Raw genomic sequence first — 23,488 nt, forward strand, 5'->3', positions numbered from 1 at the left:
ATATAAATAATTGTTCGCGGAGAAGAAGTCTAAGAAAAGTTTAATCATTGTGAATGCAGCTGGACGTTTTTTGATAGTTGGCGTGCCTAATTTGGTATTTTGTATGATGTCGTTTTCCCGCAATGTTTTTGTATTTTCTCATTCAATATTCCGTCCAAATGGTGGCGGTAATGCACCATTTACATTGGATGCCAACAGTGGTTAAACCCCATTGAAGAAGAACCATTTTTGTTCATGTGTTAAGGTAAGGAGGTAAGAATGTAAACAATCAAGATGGTAGCTTAACGTTAGAAACCCTGGAAATATTTGCAATGACATAGTTGCCCTTCAGTTTGGTAGTATTGTCAGTCGGATGCTCGACACTATTTATCTTCTATCAATCTTGTAGTTTGATCGCATTTGGTAAGTAACGTTACCGCGTGAACCAATTTAAACGTGTGCAGCTAGTTAAACATGTCTAGTTAAGCTAACGTTAGCTGATGGCTAACGTTAGCTGCTAGTTAACCTTGCTGTGATCAAATCGGTCAACATGAAAATATGTTGTCTTCTTATGTGTAGCTAGCTCCAGTAGGTAGCTATGTCAATTGCTGGTGGTGCATTGCCATACATGTTTTGCCAAGTTTCTGCACTCGCCGGCTAGCTACATCATCCGGCTTGAGGTAACTACAGTAAGTGGCAACCTAGCTGAGTTTACCGAACTCTACATACGATAGAGTTGTGTGGGCTGGCTGGAGTCCGACTACATCGAGTCGCTGTCAGTCGATACTTGTAAAAATGTCCATTCTTTAATGCTTTCCTTGTACCTATGTTTGTCTTTTTGTAAATGCAAACTTTTCTTTGGGTGTTGTAGCCGACTAAACACAACTCCACGATTTATGATGGAGTTGAACTGCGACTAGTAGTGTGGACGGACAGGATCTCCGGCATCACATTTAAATCTTTTTTTTTTAAATAAAAAACGATTGATTTCAGCACCCAAAGAATAGACCGCAATTACATAGAACAATGTCGTGTGTAAGTGTGGGCTATTTTGGGGGGTATTGAAACTTGTAGTTTTTAATAAAAACGTAATTTTATGTGACATCGGGGATCCAGTCCGTCCAAACTAGTTGCTGCTCAACTTCGTCATAAATAGTTGAGTTTCACCGGCTATGGGTGCTGAATTCCATCGTTTCTGTACTTGTACATATCGTGAAGTTGAGAAACTCGACTAGTGACAATTTAATTGGTGTGTGTATATATACAGTACCAGTCAAAAGTTTGGACACACCTACTCATTCAAGGGTTTTTCTTTATTTTAACTATTTTCTACATTGTATAATAATAGTGAAGACATCAAAACTATGAAATAACACATGGAATCATGAAGTAACCCAAAAGGTGTTAAACAAATACATCTATTTTCGATTCTTCAAAGTAGCCACCCTTTGCCTTGATGACAGCTGTGCACACTCTTGGCATTCTCTCAACCAGCTTCACCTTGAATGCTTTTCCAACAGTCTTGGAGTTCCCACATATGCTGAGCACTTGTTGGCTGCTTTTCTTTCACTCTGCGGTCCAACTCATCCCAAACCTTCTCAATTTGGTTGAGGCTGGGTGATTGTGGAGGCCAGGTCATCTGATGCAGCACTCCATCACTTTCCTTCTTGGTCAAATAGCCCTTACACAGCCTGGATGTGTGTTGGGTCATTGTCTTGTTGGTGGAAAAAATGATATTCCCACTAAGCGCAAACCAGATGGGATGGCGTATCGGCGCAGAATGCTGTGGTAGGCATGCTGGTTAAGTATGCCTTGAATTCTGGACGTTTTAAATCACTGACTGTCACCAGAATAAATCACTGACTGTCACCAGAAAAACACATCCTCCACGCTTTACAGTGGGAACCACACATGCAGAGATCATGCATTCATCTACTCTGCGTCTCACAAAGACACGGCAGTTAGAACCAAAAATCACAAATTTGTACTGATCATACCAAAGGACAGATTTCCACCGGTCTAATGTCCATTGCTTGTGTTTCTTGGCCCAAGCAAGTCTCTTCTTCTTATTGGTGTCCTTTAGTAGTGTTTTTTTGCAGCAATTTGACCATGAAGGCCTGATTCACGCAGTCTCCTCTGAACAGTTGATATTGAGATGTGTCAGTTACTTGAACTCTGTGAAGCATTTATTTGGGCTGCAATCTGAGGCTGGTAACTCTAATGAACGTACCCTCTGCAGCAGAGGTAACTCTGGGTCTTCCTTTCCTGTGGCGGTCCTCATGAGAGCCAGTTTCATCATAGCACTTAATTTTTTTTTGCGACTGCACTTCAAGAAACAAAGTTCTTGAAATGTTCCACATTGACTGACCATCATGTCTTAAAGTAATGATGGACTGTCGTTTCTCTTTGCTTATTTGAGCTGTTCTTGCCATAATATAGACTTGGTCTTTTACCAAATAGGGCTATCTTCTGTATACCACCCCTACCTTGTGACAAGACAACTGATTGGCTCAAACGCATTAAGAAGGAAAGAAATTGCACAAATGAACTTTTTAACAAAGCACACCTGTTAATTGAAAACCATTCCAGGTGACTACCTCTTGAAGCTGGTTGAGAGAATACCAGTGTGCAAAGCTATCATCAAGGCAAAGGGTGGCTACTTTGAAGAATCTGAAATATAAAATATATTTTCATTTGTTTAACACCTTTTTTTGGTTACTAGATGATTCCACATGTGTTATTTCATAGTTGTTATGTCTTCACTATTATTCTACAATGTAGAAAATAGTAACATTAAAGAAAAACCCTGGAATGATTAGGTGTGTCCAAACTTTTGACTGGTACGTTATATAGCCTGATATATTTTTTGTGCAAAATCATGTAAATGTTCTTTACAAGCCAAACTTACTCTACCGGTTGTTTGTCCTTCTGCTGCTTGAAATTTGAGACAAAATATCCACAGGAAAGTATGGTTACCCAACTTTTTATAGTGCCAGTAGGTATATGTGTTAGGCAGCTAGGTAAAATGTGTTTTTAAATTGGATATTCAGATTTAAATCTTCAAACGTGTGGATTGTTCTCCATTCCCACCTGATTCATAATATAAAATGTTCATTGTCATGGCATGCTTGGTTCAATAGCTATTGATGAGAGAACTGAATATCCAATATAAAACTAACTTTACCTGGGTGCCAAAAGAACCGTATATTTACCTGCTCTCTAAAAAGTTGGGTAAACCATACTTTCCTGTGGATATTTTGTCTAAAATTTTAAGTAGCAGAAGGCCAAACAGCACAGACAACCGGTAGAGTACGTTTAAGTGTCATTTTATTCAACATTCTGGTTTGTAAGGAACATTTACACGAGTTTGCACACAAATGTCTTAGGCTGTATATAATATACCAATTCGTTGTGTATTAGATCAATTCAAGCTAAATGTAGCCTGTCACCCTTGATAGATTTGATTATCTTGTCAAAGCTCTCAGAGCATCCTGTCCTGTAGCAATACTACAGTAATGTTCTTATCATGTTATAGATTAAGCTGTCGCCATGACTCGAGATATAGTGATTGGAGATGAACTACCTGACTGGGTGGGAGCCAAGGAGTTCTACCAGAAATATGACCCGAAAGAGGTGATTGGCAGGTGAGTTGCTAAGTCACACTTCACACAAGAATAGATCCTAAGCACATTATAGTCCAGCGGCTAAGTGTCACATTTTAGGGGGACACGGCCTAAGACGTGTTCTTGGCTATAGTGCCATCGCAGATTTTTTTTATTTGACCCCCTGGGGGTCAACCAGCTCCATGGGGCCAGGAGTCACATGGCCATATCTCCAGAAGTTTTTTAAAATGTATTTTTATTTTATTTCACCTTTTATTTAACCAGGTAGGCTAGCTGAGAACAAGTTCTCATCTACAACTGCGACCTGGCCAAGATAAAGCAAAGCATTGCGACACAAACAACAACACAGAGTTACACATTGAATAAACAAGCGTACAGTCAATAAAACAATAGAAAAAAAAGAAAGTCTATATACAGTGTGTGCAAATGGCGTGAGGAGGTAAGGCAATAAATAGGCCATAGTAGCGAAGTAATTACAATTTAGCAGCAGTAATAGGTAGACACAGCTCAGTGATGGCTTAAAATGTTTGAGATGGTGTTGAGAACACAATAAAAGCGTTGCGGTTCTTGAAGCACGCAAACGGATGCGCCTGGCACCTACTGCCATACACCATTTAAAGGCATTTATATATTTTGTCTTGCCCATTTACCCTTTGAATGGCACACACATACAATCCCATGTTTTAATTGTCTCAATGTTTAAAAATCCTTCTTTAACCTGTCTCCTCCCCTTCATCTACACTGATTGAAGGGGATTTAACAAGTGACATCAATAAGGGATCATAGCTTTCACTTGGATTCACCTGGTCAGTCTGTCATGGGAAGAGCAGGTGTTGTGTAACCAATGATTATGAATGAGGACTGTGAATAAAATAACCATAACAATTGTAATGCATACATTTTAGAAAATATTACGTGAATATACCCAATAGCAGTAGTGTAAGTTAATTATTAACAATTGCGTTTCTACCTTAATCCGTCGTATGCACAGTGCTCTGGCTCAGTGACATCATTTCAGATAAGCCTAGGGTATGGCAAAGTGACACCCTGCAAGGAATTTGTATAAAATTGATGCTTATTTACTGCACTGCAAAAACAAGCAGAATTGACTCCAGCCATTATCACCTTGCTGTAGCTTAATTCACCTCATTCTACAAACACGTCATACAAGAATTAGTTGCTATGCACTAGCTCAGCACTGGGATTAACACTCTAGTTTGGTTTAATGTCAAGTCAAACAGCAGTTACCTAGCCAAAGCCGTCTACTACAGCCATCTCTGCACTGTTTTGAGAAAAATGTGCGCTGATCCCTGCAGTTGCGTCGATGCGCTCCCATAATGCCAGCCAGCCATACAAACAGCCTTCCCTTCCGCTCCCAGGCGTCCACATGGTGCTAAAGTCAGCTTGACTGCATTTGCCCTTTAATTGGGATAGGAATGATTTTAGTAGCCTGTTTTTAAAGTGTTGGTGTTGAGCTAGGGTATGGCGATGCTCTGGCTATACATTTTATCCGGTTTGTAAAGATGAAAAAACGATGCTAAAAGCCACAATCTCTGCTGAAATCAACTACCAAATTCTTGATGAGTGTGGACATCTAAAGTGAATGTGAAATCGAGACAAAGTGATGGAAAGCGAATTTGAGATCCATGCTAGGCTTGCGAACTCAAGCATGTGTAGATGCACTGCAACAGCATGACCACTGCATTATAGTTGTTCCCTGCGGTTGCTAGGCAACAGAACACAATGTGCTACTACTGCTGCAAAGCAAGCGCAGTAGCAGAGAGAGTAGAGGATAAAATCGGCACAACTTAATTTTATTTGAACGGTTATTTGTCTTGCCTAGTTAAATAAAAAAACTGTGAAGGTGAAATTTGCCTGACAAATAACCATTAACCCAAATTCCATAACCGTCACCCCCCCCTGAACATTGTAAGCCAGCAGTTGAAAATTACAAAATGGCAATTTGAGGGCACCTTTTGACCACTATTCTGCATACATTTTAAAGGGTACATATATCTGGCATACTTGGGCCATTTTCTTGTTCTCCACACCACCTCAAGCATTTTAAGCCATCATTGGGCTTTATGTACCAATTATTTATGACATATGGCCATGTGAATCCTGTCCATTGGAGCTGGTTAGCAGCCATTTTGCAAAACTGGTGCCTTAGAGTAAAATAAGTTAAATCTGCATTGGCACTATAGCTAAACGTCATTATTTAGACCTTTACTTGCTGTTTGTAGAGGTTGAATGGTCTCACAAAGGCATTTAGTTCAAATGGGTTCTCTTTCTGTCCACTCTGTTTAGACATCTCACATCGTGCTTTTCATTCGCTGAAGCCTTATTCAATTACACCTAACATGCCAATCAGAGCTTTGTGGGTGTAAGCACCACATGCAGTGCATTCGTGAAGTATTCAGACCCCTTGACTTTTTCCACATTTTGTTACATCACAGCCTTGTTTAAAAATGTATTAAATATAATTGTTTTCTCATCAATCTACACTAAGTACCCCATAATAACAAAGCAAAAACAGGTTTTTAGAAATTTTAGCAAATTGATAAATATGTTTATCAGATGTTTATAAAGATGTTTCTACAACTTGATTGGAGACCACCTGTGGTAAATTCAATGAATTGGACATGATTTGGAAAGGCACACACCTGTCTATATAAATTCCCACAGTTGACAGTGCATGTCAGAGCAAAAACCAAGCCATGAGGTCGAAGGAATTGTCCATAGAGCTCAGAGACAGGATTGTGTCGAGGCAGAGATCTGGGGAAGGGTATCAAAACATTTCTGCAGCATTGAAAGTCCCCAAGAACACGGTGGCCTCCATCATTCTTAAATAGAAAAAGTTTGGAACCACCAAGACTCTTCCTAGAGCTGGCCGACCGGCCAAACTGAGCAATCGGCGGATCAGGCCTTTATGGTAGAGTGGCCAGACGGAAGCCACTCTTCAGTAAAAGGCACATGACAGCCTGCTTGGAGTTTGTCAAAAGGCACCTAAAGGACTCTGACCATGAGAAACAAGATTCTCTGGTCTGATGAACCCAAGATTGAACGCTTTCGCCTGAATGCCAAGTGTCACGTCTGGAGGAAACCTGGCACCAACCTTACGGTGAAGCATGGCGGTCGCTGCATCATGCTGTGGGGATGTTTTTCAGTGGCAGGGACTGGGAGACTAGTCAGGATCGATGGAAAGGTGAACAGAGTAAAGTACAGAGAGGTCCTTGATGAAAACCTACTCCAGGGCACTCAGGACCTCCGACTGGGGCGAAGGTTCACCTTCCAACAGGACAACAACCCTAAGCACACAGCCAAGACAACGCAGGACTGGCTTTGGGACAGATTTAAATCATCAGAGACATTTGTATGTGTTCTGGAAAACAACCTGGTTTTACCTGCATTCAATACTAATTTCAGTTCAATTAAGGTTTTCTGTAAAGCATGAAGACAGACTGCAGTTCAGAAAGAGCCTGGTCAACCATGGGGGCAATAGCATACACGACACTATCGTCAGCATACAAGTGCAGGTTATTTTTTTACAGACATGCCAATATTGTTAATGTAAATAGTACTGGACCAAGAATCGACCCCTGTGGGACACCTCTTTGTTATGTCCAGAAAACCTGATTTAACACCCTCAGTAGATACACACTGAGTTCAATTTGTTTCACACAGCCAAGTTACATGCAGGCTGGTCTAGGCCAATTGATAAAAGCCTCTAAATTTGCAGTGAGTGATCAACAGTAACGATGGCCTTCGGCAGGTCAAAGAAGAGGGCAGCACAATGTTGCCTTTTATCCATACAATTAAGCACATAATGTATGACCATGGATACAGCAGAGATTGTGCTATGACCTGGTCTCAAACCTGACTGATGTACATTTATAATACGTTTCATAGATAATAAAGATCTTAGCTGAGATTGAATCAAGTATTCTAATATTTCAGCTTGGCAAGAATGTTTTTAATAGGGTGGGTTATTAAGGTCACAAGGGTCATCACCTTTTATATGAGCCGCCTTCCAGACCCTGGGGATAGCACCAGATATAATCATCAGATAAAAATGTGTCAATGATTCCGCAATCGGGGGCCCAAAAACTGCAGCAAAAAAGGATTAAGCATGTCCGCCTCAATGGAATAAAAAAAAAAGATTTATGTCAATAAAGCCTTGTGACATTTGAACACACAATGTCTCACAGAATTGACTTATCAAGCATACATTGAAATTTTAATGTCTATTTTTGTGTAAACACAAAATTACAATGTTCTAAGCAATACTACTTTGAAGTAACGGAACAACAAAACTTGCATTATGGATGTGACGGAAATGGACAGGCATTTTTGGAAGAACAGACACATCGGCAAGTCTGTGAATCTGAAAGTCTTAGGGTAAAATATTAACAGACAAAGGAAGGCTTGGCTACACACAAAAACAATAATGAAAATATTAACATTTTCATATATACTTTAGAAAATGGACCTTTATAGATGTGACGCTCTGCGAAATGAGTGGTTATATATTAAAGATTTATTCTCCAAACTTAATCATAATACTTTTGTATTCATCTGAAAATGCATTGTACCTCAAAGAACCAAGAAATCCCCATTTGCTTAAAGTTATTGATTAGGCTATCAAAGTGAACTCGTGGGTCCCGTGTTAACCAACCAAAAATGCACAAATGTGACGGACCGTCTCGATTCGGTCTTATGTAGCAAAATTTGAAATTGTGTTTTTTTAATTTTCTAGCTCTGAGTGTGTGTGTGTGTGTGTAATAAATAAATATATATATATATATATATATATATATATATATATATATATATATATATATATATATATATATATATATATGCAAACACTTCTAAAAACCTGTTTTCGCTTTGTCGTTATGGGGTATTGGGGTAGATTGAGGATTTATTATTGTTTTAATCTATTTTGGAATAAGGTTGTAACGTAACAAAATGTGGGAAAAGGGAAGGGGTCTGAATACTTTCCGAATGCACTGTATATACTCCACAGGAGCGGAATAAGTGGAATGGTATTAAATAAATCAAACACATGTTTCTGTGATAAACTCCTAATCCTAAATTCGGCAATTGATACTTTCATTTCCATTTTTATTTGAGCTATCTGCACTTATTCCTCACTCATCTCTACTATATCTTGACATTTCTCATTACATTGATGTCTTTCGTATGAAGTGTTAAACTATTTTTCATTATGTGAAAGGGTAAAAAAAAGTTTTGTAACCTACCAATGGCACAGGGTTCGCACTTTTGTCAATTTCTTGTCAGATCGTAAATCACCACAGGCTTGACAGCTGCAGTTCTAAAGTGCCACACAGATACAGACCAATATTGTCACTGGGAGGTACCTGTACTTACTCAGGAAGTAAATAAACTCAGAGACCTGAAAATAGCTGTGCACCAATGCTCCCCATCCAACCTGACAGAGCTTGAGGGGATCTGCAGAGAAGAATTGGAGAAATTCCACAAATACAGGTAGCATGTAGCGTCATACCCAAGAAGACTCGAGGCTGTATTCGTTGCCAAAGGTGCTTCCGCAAAGTACTGAGTAAAGGGTCTGAATACTTATGTAAATGTGATATTTCCATTCAATTTGTTTTATACATTTGCAAAAATTTCACTCAGGTGATGATAGCCAGCTAATTAGCTAGTACCCCTGTTAACGCTACTTTCATTAACCTGTAAGTATAAAGACTGTCTTTATTCCCCACTCCCCTAGCAAATAAAGCTTTCTGTTTCTGCTTACTTGGCTTCCAGCTATCGATACCTCGTGTCTTGCCCGACTTCCCCATCGAGTTAGCATCGTGTTCCATCCGCTTTTGTCCGTCCAAATGCACAGAACAATGGGGAGAGAAAGAAGCACAAGCCTAGCAAAGCTTTTCCTGGCAATTACAGCCATTATATGTCCCAGTATGATTCCCATCAGTTCTGTGCTACCTGCCTCGGTATGGACCAAGCTTTGGCGGCTCTCGTTAACCCCATTAGCTGTACGCATTGTGCTAGAGCAAAGTACGTGGATAGCATTGCCCAGGCCTCGTTCTTGCTCAAATCCCAGAGGAAGGTGAAGCCGTCCACCTTTCTGACAAATCCGTAAATGAGGATGACTGCATGTCTCTTGCTGCATTAGGCAGCTCCCTCTTTGACCAGGAGTTGGATTACGCCCCTGAGGAAGAAAAAAGTTTAAGTAGGGCAGAACTCTATGGCTGACCTCCCCTTCTTCGAGGCAATCGGACGTGCTGCCACGAAACTTGATGTCGAGTATCCTATGCCTCCCCCGCCTTGCAAGAATACTAGGATGGATTAATGGAGTCTCCTCTCTGGGTAATTCCACATCAGCCTGACAATGCAGACTGTGTTGTCAGCCTACCTAGACTGTGTGAAATTGTTGGAGTCTTCCTAGGTGGATCCATTTAAGTCACCTTCTCCGGTGACTGTCTACCCCCACTTGGATATGCATAGCATGGAGTCATCGGGATGTTTCAGCCCTGCCTCCAGTGGAGCCTTCCCTGGCTGAGCACCTGCTTCAAGCTCCTCTTCCTTTTCCCACAAGATCAGTCAATGCCATTAAAAAAAAAAAAAAAAGCTAGTATAACAGTCTTTGGGGGCCTCCCGAGTGGTGCAGTGGTCTAAGGCACTGCATCAAACATTGTTGTGGCTGGCTTCCGGGTTAAGTGGGCATTGTGTCAAGAAGCAGTGCGGCTTGGTTGGGGTGTGTTTCGGAGGATGCATGGCTCTCGACCTTCGCCTCTCCCGAGTCCATACGGGAATTGCAGCGATGAGACAAGACTGTAACTACCAATTTGGATACCACGAAATTGGAGATAATAAAAAAGAACAGTCTGCTACCGGTACGTGGTACTGCAATGCCATGCCAAAAGAACAGAGTTTTAATTTTCTGTTTTACTAGTGTCTGCTCTGTGTGCAATTTGAGGAGTTGAGGGTCTCATTAGAAAAGTTAACTTCTCTATTACAGCAAAATAATGTCTCTGTGTTTTGGTGGCCATATGACTGATTCTGTTAGACCAAACCTCAAATGCAAATAACGAGTTAAAATCTCGTCAGAGAGGAAGAAGGGATCATTCAGTGTGTGTGTGTGTGTGTGTGTGTGTGTGTGTGTGTGTGTGTGTGTGGAAGAGGCAAAGCGAGAGGTTTCACTCTCGCCAAACTCTGTCCAAAATAAGCCCAATACGTTTCTATTGGTTTATTAAGCTTGTCGCCTGCCTTCATGCCTTTGGGACAACAACTCCCATTGTTAGGGTGGATACATGAGAATCTCATCATTATATACAGGTCTCTGGGAATTGTATAAAAAAAAAAAAATTTTAGGATATTAAATTTGAATGAAATATTTCTAAATGTTTAATGCACGAATTGAATTCATGAACTTGTATTTCATGATTTGAAACTGAGATGAATATTGTATTCAATTTATACATTAAAATGTCAAGTTAATATTCAAATTCTATATTTATACAGTACCAGTCAAAAGTTTGGACACCAACTCATTCAAGGGTTTTTCTTTATTTGTACTATTTTCTACATTGTAGAATAATTAAGACATTAAAATTATGAAATGACACATGGAATCATGTAGTAACCAATAAAGTCTAAAAAATCCAAATATATTTTATATTTGAGATTCTTCAAAGTAGCCACCCTTTGCCTTGATGACAGCTTTGCACAGGAAAAGAAGACCCAGAGTTACCTCTGCTGCAGAGGATAATTTCATTACAGTTACCAGCCTCAGAAATTGCAGCCCAAAAAAAATGCTTCACAGAGTTTAAGTAACAGACACATCTCAGCATCAACTGTTCAGAGGAGACTGCCTGAATCAGGCCTTCATGGTTGAATTGCTGCAAAGAAACAACTACTTAAGGACACCAATAAGAAGAAGAGACTTGCTTGGGCCAAGAAACACAAGCAATGGACATTAGACCTGTGGAAATGTGTCCTTTGGTCTGATGAGTCCACATTTTGGTTCCAACCGCCATGTCTTTGTGAGATGCAGAGTAGGTGAATGCATGATCTCCATATGTGTGGTTCCAACCGTGAAGCATGGAGGAGGAGATGTGATGGTGGGGGGGGTGCTTTGCTGGTGACCATGTCAGTGATTTATTTAGAATTCAAAGCACACTTAACCAGCATGGCTACCACAGCATTCTGCAGCAATACGCCATCCCATTTGTTTTGGGTTATCATTTGTTTTTCAACAGGACAATGACCCAACACGTCTCCAGGCTGTGTAAGAGCTATTTGATCAAGAAGGAGAGTGATGGAGTGCTGCATCAGATGACCTGGCCTCCACAATTACCTGACCTCAACCCAATTTGGGATGAGTTGGGCCGCAGAGTGAAGGAAAAGCAGCCAACAAGTGCTCAGCATATGTGGGAACTCCTTCAAGACTGTTGGAAAAGCATTCCATGTGAAGCTGGTTGAGAGAATGCCAAGAGTGTGCAAAGCTGTCAAGGCAAAAGGTGGCTACTTGGGAAAATATATTTTGATTTGTTTAACACTTTTTTTGTTACTACATGATTTCATATGTGTTATTTCATAGTTTTGATGCTTCACTATTATTTTACAATGTCGAAAATAGTCAAAAATAAAGTAAACCCCTTGAATTAGTAGATGTGTCCAAACCTTGGACCGGTACTGTATATTCAGTTTCAATATGGTAGATATTGCATTTATTGTCTGTGTATCAAGTTTACAAATCATAATTTCAGGTGATTCAAAGTTTCACATATTCAACTTCTCAGATGCATTCAGATTCAGTTTTCAACATCCTGATACTTTGCCAGCCAGGAAAGGTAGAGGAGAACGGATATAATCAAATGCTTTCTGTGGTAAACAGAAGCTTCTGGCGGTTTCTGAAGCCAATGTGGCATGAAGCTATTATTTTTATTTAACCTTATTTATACAGGTTTTTCTCATTGAGATAAAATCTATTTTTTTAAGAGGGACCTGGTCCAAGTGCAGCAGGGGGAACAAAGTTTTAGACAAAACAACTTACATACATTGAACAAAATTATAGACACGCATACAGTACAACAATTACATATTTTTTTATTATAATAATAATTGAAACACGTCATAAATAAAATAAAACAGCGGTCCTAAAGACAATTAATTTCCCAGCGGTATCCCCCTTGTGTGGCCGTAATGCACCCTAAAAAAAAATCCATGCCTTTTGCGGTTAAAGTGGTCATTGATCAGAACGTTAGCTAAAAATGATAAACTATTAGGCTATTTTTTTCACATTAGCGCAGCAATGCGCACATGACCGTAGACTAAGTGCGAATGTTACAAAATGCAATCAATTAGCGGGGAAAACGCCATTCTCAAAACGGACCGCAAATTAAATTATGCATTTAATGTTTTATTATAAAGATAATTTAATAAAAATGTATCTTCCCCAAACTTGAAACTCGCGCACCACCTATGTATGCCAGTATGCTCTACAACGGTTGTAAAGTACTCAATTTTAAGAAGTTATTTGGCCACTTTAGTTGTGATACAAACCGTATCAACATATAGGCCTATGGGCTAGGCTACATGAGGTGTGTTACTATGATTTGAAAAAGTTGTAAATAGATAAATATACTAGGCCTAGTCTATAGAAAGCTGATGGGATCCTGCTCTTTTTAGAAGAGGCCAACTTTTTTTTCTCACGCAATTGCATAGCCTATAGAAATGTTGCGCAACATGAGCTGATGGGCTCTCATGAAGTGTTTGATTAGATTTTCTAAAACATTTGCATTGACGTCAGAGTGATTAGACGGACAGTAGAGTGCTGAGTACCAGGCAGTAAGCAAGTTTGGTAGGCTACTAATGACCATGAGCAGCAGCATCAGAACTTCGAGAAGCCTAGTTAGCGTGACTAAACGGTCAGGTGGAATTTGACTGCGGTCATGACTTGTGACTGCCGGTGTGGCGGTACTAAGGTCACCATAACAGCCCTAGGTATGATTGAATAAGGCTTCAGCGAATGACACGCAGAAGGGCGTGTCCCAAAGTCCGATGTCTCCTTCAGACAACTGGGGTTACAAACTGTAACCCATAGTTACATATCTCACTGCTGAATATAATGCATTCCTATGGGATTTTACCTGGTGATGTGTACAGGACCGTTTTCCTGTCACATTTCTTCAAAATGTAAAACCGTACATAAAATCATATGTATTATTGTAATCAGCAGACTTCAGGAAACACTTATACCATTTTTAGACTGTTTTACATGTATAATATTGGAACTAGGCATGAAAACATTACAAAAAAACAGTAAATTGTGGCACCTTTTCTATTTCAAAGTCATTTTTTTACTGAAATTTTAAGAATGCATATATTGCACATTTGAAACCATCATTGGGCTGTAAGTAGCTATTTATGGAGATGCGCCATATGACTCCTGTCCGATATGGACCTATAGATAGGTTAGCTGACAACGTCAGGAAAACAATGTGGGGCATAAGTCTGTGAGTTGTGATTCTGGATGGCCAGATGGCTAGTAACAATGACAAGAAACTGCCATGTGGGGAATCGTAAGTGGCTCGTTTCAGCTACAGTGCCTTCAGAAAGTATTCACACCCCTTGACTTTGTCCACATTTTGTTGTATTACAGCCTTAATTTAAAATGGATTCAATTTCGATTTTTTTTTTGTCACTGGCCTACACGCAATACCCCATAATGTCAAAGTGAAATTCCGTTTTTCTTATTTTTACAAATGAATAAAAAATGAAAAGCTGAAATGTGTTGAGTCAATAATTATTCAACCCCTTTGTTATGGCAAGGCTAAATAATAGTGTTTAATGTGATTTTTTTTTTTTTAATGACTAACACCCCACAAATACAATTATCTGTAAGGACCCTGAGTCGAGCAGTGAATTTCAAACACAGTTTCAACCACAAAGACCAGGGGTTTTTTCCAATGGCTCGCAAAGAAGGGCACCTATTGGTAAAAAGAAAAGCAGACATTGAATATCCCTTTGAGCATGGTGAAGTTTATAATTACACTTCGGATGGTGTATCAATCAATCACTACAAAGTCACAGGCGTCCTTCTTAACTCAGTTGCCAGAGAGGAAGGAAACCGCTCTGGGATTTCACCATGAGGCCAATGGTGACTAAAACAGTTACAGAGTTGGATGGCTGTGATGGGAGAAAGCTGAGGCTGGATCAACAACATTGTAGTTACTCCACAATACTAACCTACAGTAGCAAGAAAAAGTATGTGAACCCTTTGGAATTACTTGGATTTCTGCATAAAATGTAATCTGATCTTCATCTAAGTCACAACAATAGACAAACACAGCCTGCTTAAACTAATAACACACAAATGATTGTATTTTTGTTGTCTGTATTGAATACATCATTTAAACAATCACAGTGTAGGTTGGAAAAAGTATGTGAACCCCTAGGCTAATGACTTCTCCAAAAACTAATTGGAGTCAGATAACCTGGAGTCCAATCAATGAGACAAGATTGGATATGTTGTTTAGAGCTGCCTAGCCCTATAAATAACACTCACAAAATTTGAGTTTGCTATTCACAAGAAGCATTGCCTGATGTGAACCATGCCTCGAACAAAAGAGATCTCAGAAGACGTAAGAGTAAGAATTGTTGACTTGCATATAGCAGGAAAGGGTTACAAAAGTATCTCTAAAAGCGTTGATGTTCATCAGTCCACGGTAAGACAAATTGTCTATAAATGGAGAAAGTTCAGCACTGTTGCTACTCTCCCTAGGAGTGGCCGTAAGGGAAAGATGACTGCAAGAATACAGCGCAGAATGCCCAATGAGGTTAAGAAGAATCCTAGAGTGTCAGCTAAAGACTTACAGAAATCTCTGGAACATGTTAACATCTCTGACGAGTTCACGATATGTAAAACACTAAACAAGAATGGTGTTCGGGGGAGGACACCACGGAATAAGCCACTGCTGTACAAAAAAAATTGCTGCACGTCTGAAGTTCACAAAAGTGCACCTGGATTTTCCACAGCGCTACTGGCAAAATATTCTGTGGACAGATGAAACTACAGTTGAGTTCTTTGCAAGGAACACACAACACTATGTGTGGAGAAAAAAAGGCACAGCACACCAACATCAAAAACTTATCCCACTGTAAAGTATGGTGGAGGGAGCATCATGGTTTGGGGCTGCTTTACTGCCTCAGGACCTGGATAACTTGCTATCATCGGCGGAAAAACGAATTTCCAAGTTTATCAAGACATTTTGCAGGAGAATGTAAGGCTGTCTGCCAATTGAAGCTCAACAGAAGTTGGGTGACGCAACAGGACAACGACCCAAAACACAGAAGTAAATCAACAACAGAACGGCTTCAACAGAAGAAAATACGCCTTCTGGAGTGTCCCAGTCAGAGTCCTGACTTCAACCCAATTGAGATGCTGTGGCATGACCTCAAGAGAACAGATCACACCAGACATCCCAAGAATATTGCTGAACTGAATCAGTTTTGTAAAGAGGAATGGTCCAAAATTCTTTCTGACCGTTGTGCAGGTCTGATCCGAAACTACAGAAAACGTTTGGTTGGGGTTATTGCTGCCAAAGGAGGGTCAACCAGTTATTAAATCCAAGGGTTCACATACTTTTCCCACCCTGCACTGTGAATGTTTACACGGTGTGTTCAATAAAGACATGAAAAGTATAATTGTTTGTGTTATTAGTTTAAACAGACTGTTTGTCTATTGTTCTGACGTAAAATTTGATCTGATTTTCATCTATGACCAATTATATGCAGAAATCCAGGTAATTCCAAAGGGTTCATATACTTTTTCTTGCCACTGTAATTGATAGAGTGAAAAGAAGGAAGCTTGTACAGAATAAAAAACATCCATCCTGTTTGCAACAAGGCACTAAGCCATCCCTGTGGCTCAGTTGGTAGAGCATGGTGTTTGCAACGCCAGCATGGTGTGTGCAACGCCAGGGTTGTGGGTTCAATTCCCACGGGGGGCCAGTACATAAAAATAAAATCCATTAAATGAAATGAAATGTATGTATTCACTACTGTAAGTCGCTCTGGATAAGAGCGTCTGCTAAATGACAAAAAAAAAAAAAAGAATGTAACAAAGCAATTCACTTTTTGTTCTGAATACAAAGTGTTATGTTTGGGGAAAATCCAACACATTACCGAGTACCACTCTCCATATTTTGAAGCATAGTGGTGGCTGCATCATGTTATGGCTATTCTTGTAATCATTAGACTACTGCGCCACTCGGGAGCCCTAAGGCACTGCATCTCAGTGCAAGAGGCGTCACTACAGTCCCTGGTTCAAATCCAGGCTGTTTAACATCCGGCCGTGATTGAGAGTCCCATAGGGTGGCGCACAATTGGCCCAGCGTTGTCCGGGTTAGGCCGTCATTGTAAATAAGAATTTGTTCTTAACTGACTTGCCTAGTTAAATAAATCAAAATAAATCAAAAAGGGACTGGGGAGTTTTTCAGGATAAAAAAAAACTAATGGCTAAGCACAGTCAAAATCCTAGAGAAAAACCTGGTTCAGTCTGCTTTCCACCAGACACTGGGAGATGAATTCACCTTTCAGCAGAACAATAACCTAAAACACAACACCAAATCTACACTGGAGTTGCTTACCAAGAAGGTTGTTGTTTCTGAGTGGCCGAGTTACACTTTTGACATAAATCTACTTGAAAATCTATGGCAAGACCTGAAAATGGTTGTCTTGCAACCAATTTGACAGAGCTTGAAGAATTTTGAAAAGAATAGTGGTCAAATGTTGCACAATCCAGGTGTGGAAAGCTCTTAGAGACGTACCCAGAAAGACTCACAGCTGTAATCGCTGCCAAAGGTGCTTCTACAAAGTATTGACTGAGGGGTGTGAATATTTATGTATATTAGATATTTCTGTATTTCATTTTCAATAAATTAACAACAATTTCTAAAAACATGTTTTCACTTTGTCATTATGGGCTATTGTGTGTAGATGGGTGACGGGGGGAAAAATATATTTAATACATTTTGATTTCAGGCTGTAACACAACAAAATGTGGAGTAGTGGAGTAAGTCAGGGGGTATGAATACTTTCTGAAGGCACTGTAGTTTAATCTTGTTCATGATACCATGTCTTGTTTTTAGGTGTTGACTGATTTCATGTCAATGCTAAGGTGACTAAAATTCAGTTACTAGCTAACCTGTTAAGATGTATTTGATAGACAACAAATGCTCGTTGTGCAAATGTATTTATGTTTTCAAATAATGTTGGAGACTAAATATTGTTTACATGTTGTCAACATTCTTAGCCAACCCTGTCTGTTTTGCCCCGTAGTTGTGCATGCGTCGGTTCTGTTGCTAAACTATCAACCCATCTATGGAGCTGGTTTGCAGCCATTTTGGAAATGGCTGCTAGGGGGGAATGGACAAAATCTGTGATGGGACTATAGCCAAAAATACTTATTTAGACATGCCCTAGCTGTGTGTGAAATTTGGTGCCTCTATCACAAAAGCCAATTTCCCTCCTCCCCCCTTAGTCAGGAGTACTTTTTGGTTGCCCGAAGATTATGATCACTCGCCCAGAAAATGTAGCTGTTTACACACAGCAATGCCATAACTTGTCTGTCTTTTACTTGAAAATACAGCATTTGTTGTGCAATTTGGTTGTTTTCAGTAACAAATTATGATAATAATTGCCCCATGGGGCAACCACAGATCAGGCTCAACTGGCCTGACTACTCAGCCAATTTGAATTTACATACCATACCTATTTCTTTGTCCTTGCAGAGGTGTGAGTAGTGTGGTGCGCAGATGTGTGCACAAGCACACAGGGCAGGAGTTGGCAGTGAAGATTATAGAGATCACAGCTGAGAAGATGACCGCACAGCAGCTGGAAGAGGTGAAGAGCTCCACACTGAAGGAGATCCAGGTTCTCAACATGGTCAAAGGACACTCCTCTATCAGTGAGTTTGTACTACCATCACCAATGTACCGAAGGGCATTAAAATAGCTTACTCATGTCTCTTGAAATGCAATATGCTAATGATAAACTTTTATTTATCTTTCTCCAAGTCACTCTCATTGATTCCTATGAGTCAACAACCTTCATATTTTTGGTATTTGACCTGTAAGTATGCATTTATATAGCCTCATTTATTATTAAATGTGTGACTGTGTTTTGTGTTGAGTTTTAACTATCCTGTCTTTTCGTAGTCTTCGCCTACTCAGAGTTTTCTATCGTTATTGTTCCTTTTGCAGCATGAGGAGTGGAGAGCTTTTCGACTATCTGACAGAGAAGGTCACTCTCAGTGAGAAGGAAACTAGGTGAGTGTCTAAGTTTTGGTCCGTTATAACCCAAGCCAGAAATGCACTCCAGATCTTCTCAATTCTCTCTCTCTCTCTCTCAGGTGTATGATGCGATGTCTTCTGGAAGCTGTCCAGTACCTCCATTCCCTCAACATAGTTCACCGGGACCTGAAACCTGAAAACATTCTGCTGGATGACCAGGGACACATCAAACTCTCTGACTTTGGCTTCTCTGTCCAGCTTCAGCCAGGCAAGAATCTGAGAGGTGAGAGGGAAGAATGAAATGAACTCGCTGTATTTTGGATTTACACTCTCATCAACAAAATAAAAAGTTGAAGACATAATCCATTAATTGCCCACATAGCTCAAATGTGTAATTGCTTTCTTTGTTCTCTCCAAACGGCTAGAGCTTTGTGGGACGCCAGGTTATTTGGCACCTGAAATCCTGAAATGCTCCATGGATGAGACGCATCAGGGATATGGGAAGGAAGTTGACCTGTAAGTCTTAAAATGATCACTATCAGTATTCAGATAGTCCTAAGAACATTTTGTTATTTATAATATAAGAGCACCAAACTATTTTATGAATCAGTGAAGATTCTGTTCCTGAAAGTGCATCTGGTTTTCTGTGTGTTAGCTGGGCGTGTGGGGTGATTCTGTTCACCCTGCTGGCTGGCTCTCCACCCTTCTGGCACCGCAAACAGCTGCTGATGCTCAGAATGATCATGGAGGGCCGTTACCAGTTCAGCTCCCCAGAGTGGGATGACAGGTCTGACACCGTCAAAGATCTGGTGAGACCTCATCCTGTCTCTAGTTCCTATCTATGACTCATGGACTGATTTTGTATATTTCAAGGTCGATTTTAATACCATATGTCATCAAAGAATATGTTGAATATGAACATTGATACACTTTCTCCGACTGGCATTGTTTTAGGTCTTCTCTCTTGTTCTCTCTTTCACAACTGTTAGATTACCAGGTTGCTGGTGGTGGACCCAATTGTCCGTCTCAACGCTGAACAAGCCTTGGCTCATTCCTTCTTTAGGCAGTACCAAAGGGACGAGGTGCGTCACTTCAGTCCCCGGAAGACATTCAGGGTAAGTTTCGATGTATTTTGTGTTATTTGGCTCCAGTGACCGTAAAATGAACCGCTGAGACAGAATTAGATTTCTGTCGCATCCAATTGGATTCGTGCTTTGACTGGAAGATGGGGGCTCTTCTGGGATGTTGTGAAGTATTAATGTGTGTGTGTTTTAATACACATCCCTTTCCCTGTTCCTGTAGGTACTGATCCTGAGTGTGCTGGCCTGTATCCGCATGTACTGTCGCTACCGCAGAGCCAGGCCACTGACGCGGGAGGTCCTGGCCAGAGACCCCTACTCCTTGAAGGGAGTGCGCAAACTAATCGATGGCTGCGCCTTCAGGATCTATGGACACTGGGTTAAGAAAGGGGAGCAGCAAAACAGGGCTGCCCTCTTCCAGAATACGGCTAAAATAATGCTTCTTGGTTTAGAGGACTTTGAAACTTAAAAAGGTCATACTTGTTCTAATAACTGCCTTAGCTTTATGTAGTTTAACAGGTTTGACATTTTGGTGTGCATATTTTGTCCTTGTGAATGCTATGTCTCGTTACATAGGATGAGGAATTCATGATCCAGTGACATGTTAGCCTTAATGCGAATAATGGCTCATTATTATTTATGGTTAAGTGGATTTGAGATCGATGTGGATCCAGAGATGAGAATTTTATGTTAATTCTAGGGTCCAAGTGAATGCTTTTTGAGAGTACTCAAATCAGCTGGCAATGGTTTTAGGAAGCAAAAGTGACAAAGCCACTTCAATGCACTATATTGTGTACATAGGGCAAAAAAGGTGAACATATATCCATACCGATGGTGCAGTTAATGCTTGAAAAAGTAAACATTTTTATTGCTATGACATTCTCTATTGAGTTGACATAACATTCTTTTTTCATTGTTTACTTCTATTTGCTACCTAAACCTGTATTTTAGCAATCATGTATTCTTACTGAATCTAAAATAACATAGCGGAAAGTTAGTGATTGCAGAAGAAACATTAAACATTCCAAATATAGTTTTAGAATTTCCACTGATAGTTTGAGTTAAGGGTATAGGAAATGATGAAATAACTGTTACCCCAGTCAGATTAGTTTCCTTTCTGTGTTTGGTGTTTAGTGCAATACGACAATTAATGTAACCAATAGCATTCCTTTTCAGTCCAGTTAGAGATTTACTCAAGTAAGTGTTCCTTTGCCTGAATTAAAATGGTATTCCTCAATAAGTGGTGTACAATAATTGTACAACTGTGAAAGACCAATGTTTTATTGATAATAAAAGTAACCTATTTACTTTGTCATATTTGTGTGTTGATTTTGTGTTAAAGGAGTTAACAAAAGCATGGTTACGCAATCAACCTCTTTACTGACAGACACCCACCCACAAATAACCTAGATCTCAAATTTGACTAACGTGTTTTAGTGCAAAAGAACAGAATGAAATGCATAGATAAAAATCAGGCTTTGATGTTTACTTTTTGCCTTGGAGATTGGTCTCCAGTGAAGTCAGAGCGCTATTTAGCCGATCTGCACTTTCCTTCAATCGTTGCTCTAGTTGCCTTGACATATGTATCATCTCCTCTCTCATTTCCTGTTGTATTATCGTCCTCAACTCTGACTTGGGCGATGGATCTAATAGAGAAGAGACACACTTTACAAACAGGAAATTTCACAAGTTGCAACTGAAGTGTCCATATTTAGAACCAGGCGTGTTACAACACAATTTCTCTAGTCTATATGGGTGCCTTGCATGAGCAACCTTGTAATACCTGTATTAGCCACCTCTGGCCCTGTGTTCATTGCTTCAACGGGCTGCTCCCCTTCTGCAGTCTCTGGCTTGTTTTCCTTGCAGTATCCATCTGGTGCACGCAGATAAAACATGAATTCATACTGTTCCCCTGATCACATGGGTGCGGTGGATATTTCAGAGCTTGCGCAATAACACTGACCTGATGATACTGCGTCAGTCTCAGTGACAGGGTCTTCATCTGGCATGCCAGAGTAGGAAAAAGACAGATCCAATCTAACCTAAGAGACAAGGAGCAAAACACTAACTTCAAGTCACAGTTTATCAATGTGTGTGTTATTTAGAAAAATATATGCCTCCCAGATATCTAATGTGTGGAGATTACCTGAGGGGTGAATATGTACTTGTACAGATTGTAATGTCTAAAATAGGTGTTAAGGAGATACTTCAAGATCTGGGTCACTTCCTCAGAGCTGAACAGGCTGATACTGAAGGGAGGTCTCTGTGGCAGGTAGAAAACATTAGAATAATGGTGAAATTTAAATGGAAAATGTCCAAAACACAAGACTGAATTACAATTCATACATTGGTGAGATTGTGAAGTAAATAGAACATGTGGGAATAAACAGTATTGCCTCTTCGGATACACAAACTCACCCTGACAGAGTGACAGAGCAGAAGTTCACTGCAGTATGCATAGCAATGGCCCATGTTGTTGAGTGGAGTTTCTGAACAAAGTAATGCAAAGTTATTAACATTGCAGAGTCAATGCTGCTGACAAAATTGTCTTCCTCTTACTAAAACAGCACAAGACCAAACTATGAGCAGTAACCAATTACCAGTGTTAGCCTGATGCATGCTCTTGACGATGGAGAGGAGGACAGACGTCTGCTCCCTGTTGAAGTTGCTCTCTCTACAGAACAGCACCGTGTGGACATAGAGCTCCAGCAGGACTCCCCTCCTCGGCTCAGCAATGTTTACTCCCAGCACACAGCATAGAGTTCTGAGTAAAAAGTAACCAGTTAACCACAATGTCAGGGATTCTGTGTGTGTGTGGCCACAAACAAGGATAGAGACCTCTCTAGCTCTGGTATGTCCTTGGTGTTTTCAATTTCCTCCATGTTACTGTAACTTACATCTGCCCTGTGAACACACATAAATAGAGGATTTCAATCCAAGTGTAAGCCTATAACGTTAGTTTGGAGAAAAATCTTGAATACGGCTGTATGTGCCCCCCCTACCATAGCAAGACTTTGGGGTTCAGGGGGTCAGGTTCCTATAAAAGAAAGTACTCAATTAATTAAAATGTATCTACAATATAGCAATGAAATAAAAATGCCCCCAATTGAATAGCAATGAATTCGGGGCATACAGCTACATTAACAGTTAGCTAGCTTGCTACTGTACCTAGAAAGCTAAATGTCCAAGCTCTTTCAGTTGACAGCTAGCTAGCTAGCAAAGCTAACATTAGTTGGTCAGACACTCTCTTACCTTTATTTTCCCAGCCAATTTCATTTCTCCGGTTAAATATAACTGCAATTAGCTAAATTGTAGATGAATGAATCGATTTGAAACTAATTTGCATCAGCAAAGAAATGCTAGATGACACTTTTTTGTTTACTCGAACGTGTCCTAGCAACAGCGTTTTTTTATTTTTCTGGTGGCGCACCAACAGTAAAGATTTCCCAATGCGTTGCGCGCACAGTATAATGAGCCCCCTTATAATACATTCAAGCACAAAAGCTTTGAAATAAATACT

The 23,488-nt window shown here is 40.1% G+C and overlaps 2 protein-coding genes across 4 annotated transcripts; one reads left to right on the forward strand and one right to left on the reverse strand.

The window, feature by feature from the left end:
• The first annotated feature begins 29 nt into the window (after positions 1-29).
• Positions 30-21,283, forward strand: phkg2 (phosphorylase kinase, gamma 2 (testis)). Of its 2 annotated transcripts, none has more exons than XM_029709338.1 (10): positions 30-244; positions 3,515-3,623; positions 18,389-18,564; positions 18,674-18,728; positions 18,860-18,925; positions 19,009-19,172; positions 19,315-19,405; positions 19,545-19,698; positions 19,879-20,004; positions 20,192-21,283. In XM_029709338.1, the coding sequence occupies exons 2-10, from the start codon at positions 3,529-3,531 to the stop codon at positions 20,435-20,437; spliced, it is 1,173 nt and encodes a 390-aa protein (XP_029565198.1). In that variant the 5' UTR covers positions 30-244; positions 3,515-3,528; the 3' UTR covers positions 20,438-21,283. The 2 variants fall into 2 exon arrangements, with proteins under 2 accessions (XP_029565198.1, XP_029565188.1); XM_029709328.1 differs by having other exon boundaries at positions 231-402.
• On the reverse strand, positions 9,601-23,447 carry cfap119 (cilia and flagella associated protein 119). 2 transcript variants are annotated; one of them, XM_029709351.1, is made up of 10 exons: positions 23,221-23,447; positions 22,971-23,005; positions 22,807-22,872; positions 22,569-22,732; positions 22,387-22,457; positions 22,115-22,231; positions 21,932-22,010; positions 21,752-21,841; positions 21,458-21,614; positions 9,601-9,801 (listed from the first exon to the last, which is right to left on the reverse strand). In XM_029709351.1, the coding sequence occupies exons 1-10, from the start codon at positions 23,242-23,244 to the stop codon at positions 9,762-9,764; spliced, it is 843 nt and encodes a 280-aa protein (XP_029565211.1). In that variant the 5' UTR covers positions 23,245-23,447; the 3' UTR covers positions 9,601-9,761. The 2 variants fall into 2 exon arrangements, with proteins under 2 accessions (XP_029565211.1, XP_029565219.1); XM_029709359.1 differs by lacking the exon at positions 9,601-9,801 and adding an exon at positions 18,639-19,165 and having other exon boundaries at positions 23,221-23,442.
• Positions 23,448-23,488: the final 41 nt, after the last annotated feature.

This window comes from Salmo trutta, chromosome 2, assembly GCF_901001165.1.
Source record: "Salmo trutta chromosome 2, fSalTru1.1, whole genome shotgun sequence".
NCBI classification, from domain to species: Eukaryota; Metazoa; Chordata; class Actinopteri; order Salmoniformes; family Salmonidae; genus Salmo; species Salmo trutta.

Bases quoted from the DNA above. Each gene is read 5' to 3' on its own strand.
- phkg2 (XM_029709338.1), top strand. From the start codon at position 3,529: ATGACTCGAGATATAGTGATTGGAGATGAACTACCTGACTGGGTGGGA. The intron at 18,926-19,008 runs GTGAGTGTCTAA...TCTCTCTCTCAG, and splicing joins CTCAGTGAGAAGGAAACTAG to GTGTATGATGCGATGTCTTC. The intron at 20,005-20,191 runs GTAAGTTTCGAT...CTGTTCCTGTAG, and splicing joins GTCCCCGGAAGACATTCAGG to GTACTGATCCTGAGTGTGCT.
- cfap119 (XM_029709351.1), bottom strand. From the start codon at position 23,244: ATGAAATTGGCTGGGAAAATAAAG. The intron at 23,006-23,220 runs GTAAGAGAGTGT...TTTCTTTTATAG, and splicing joins AATTGGCTGGGAAAATAAAG to GAACCTGACCCCCTGAACCC. The intron at 22,733-22,806 runs GTCTCTATCCTT...CTTTTTACTCAG, and splicing joins GACATACCAGAGCTAGAGAG to AACTCTATGCTGTGTGCTGG.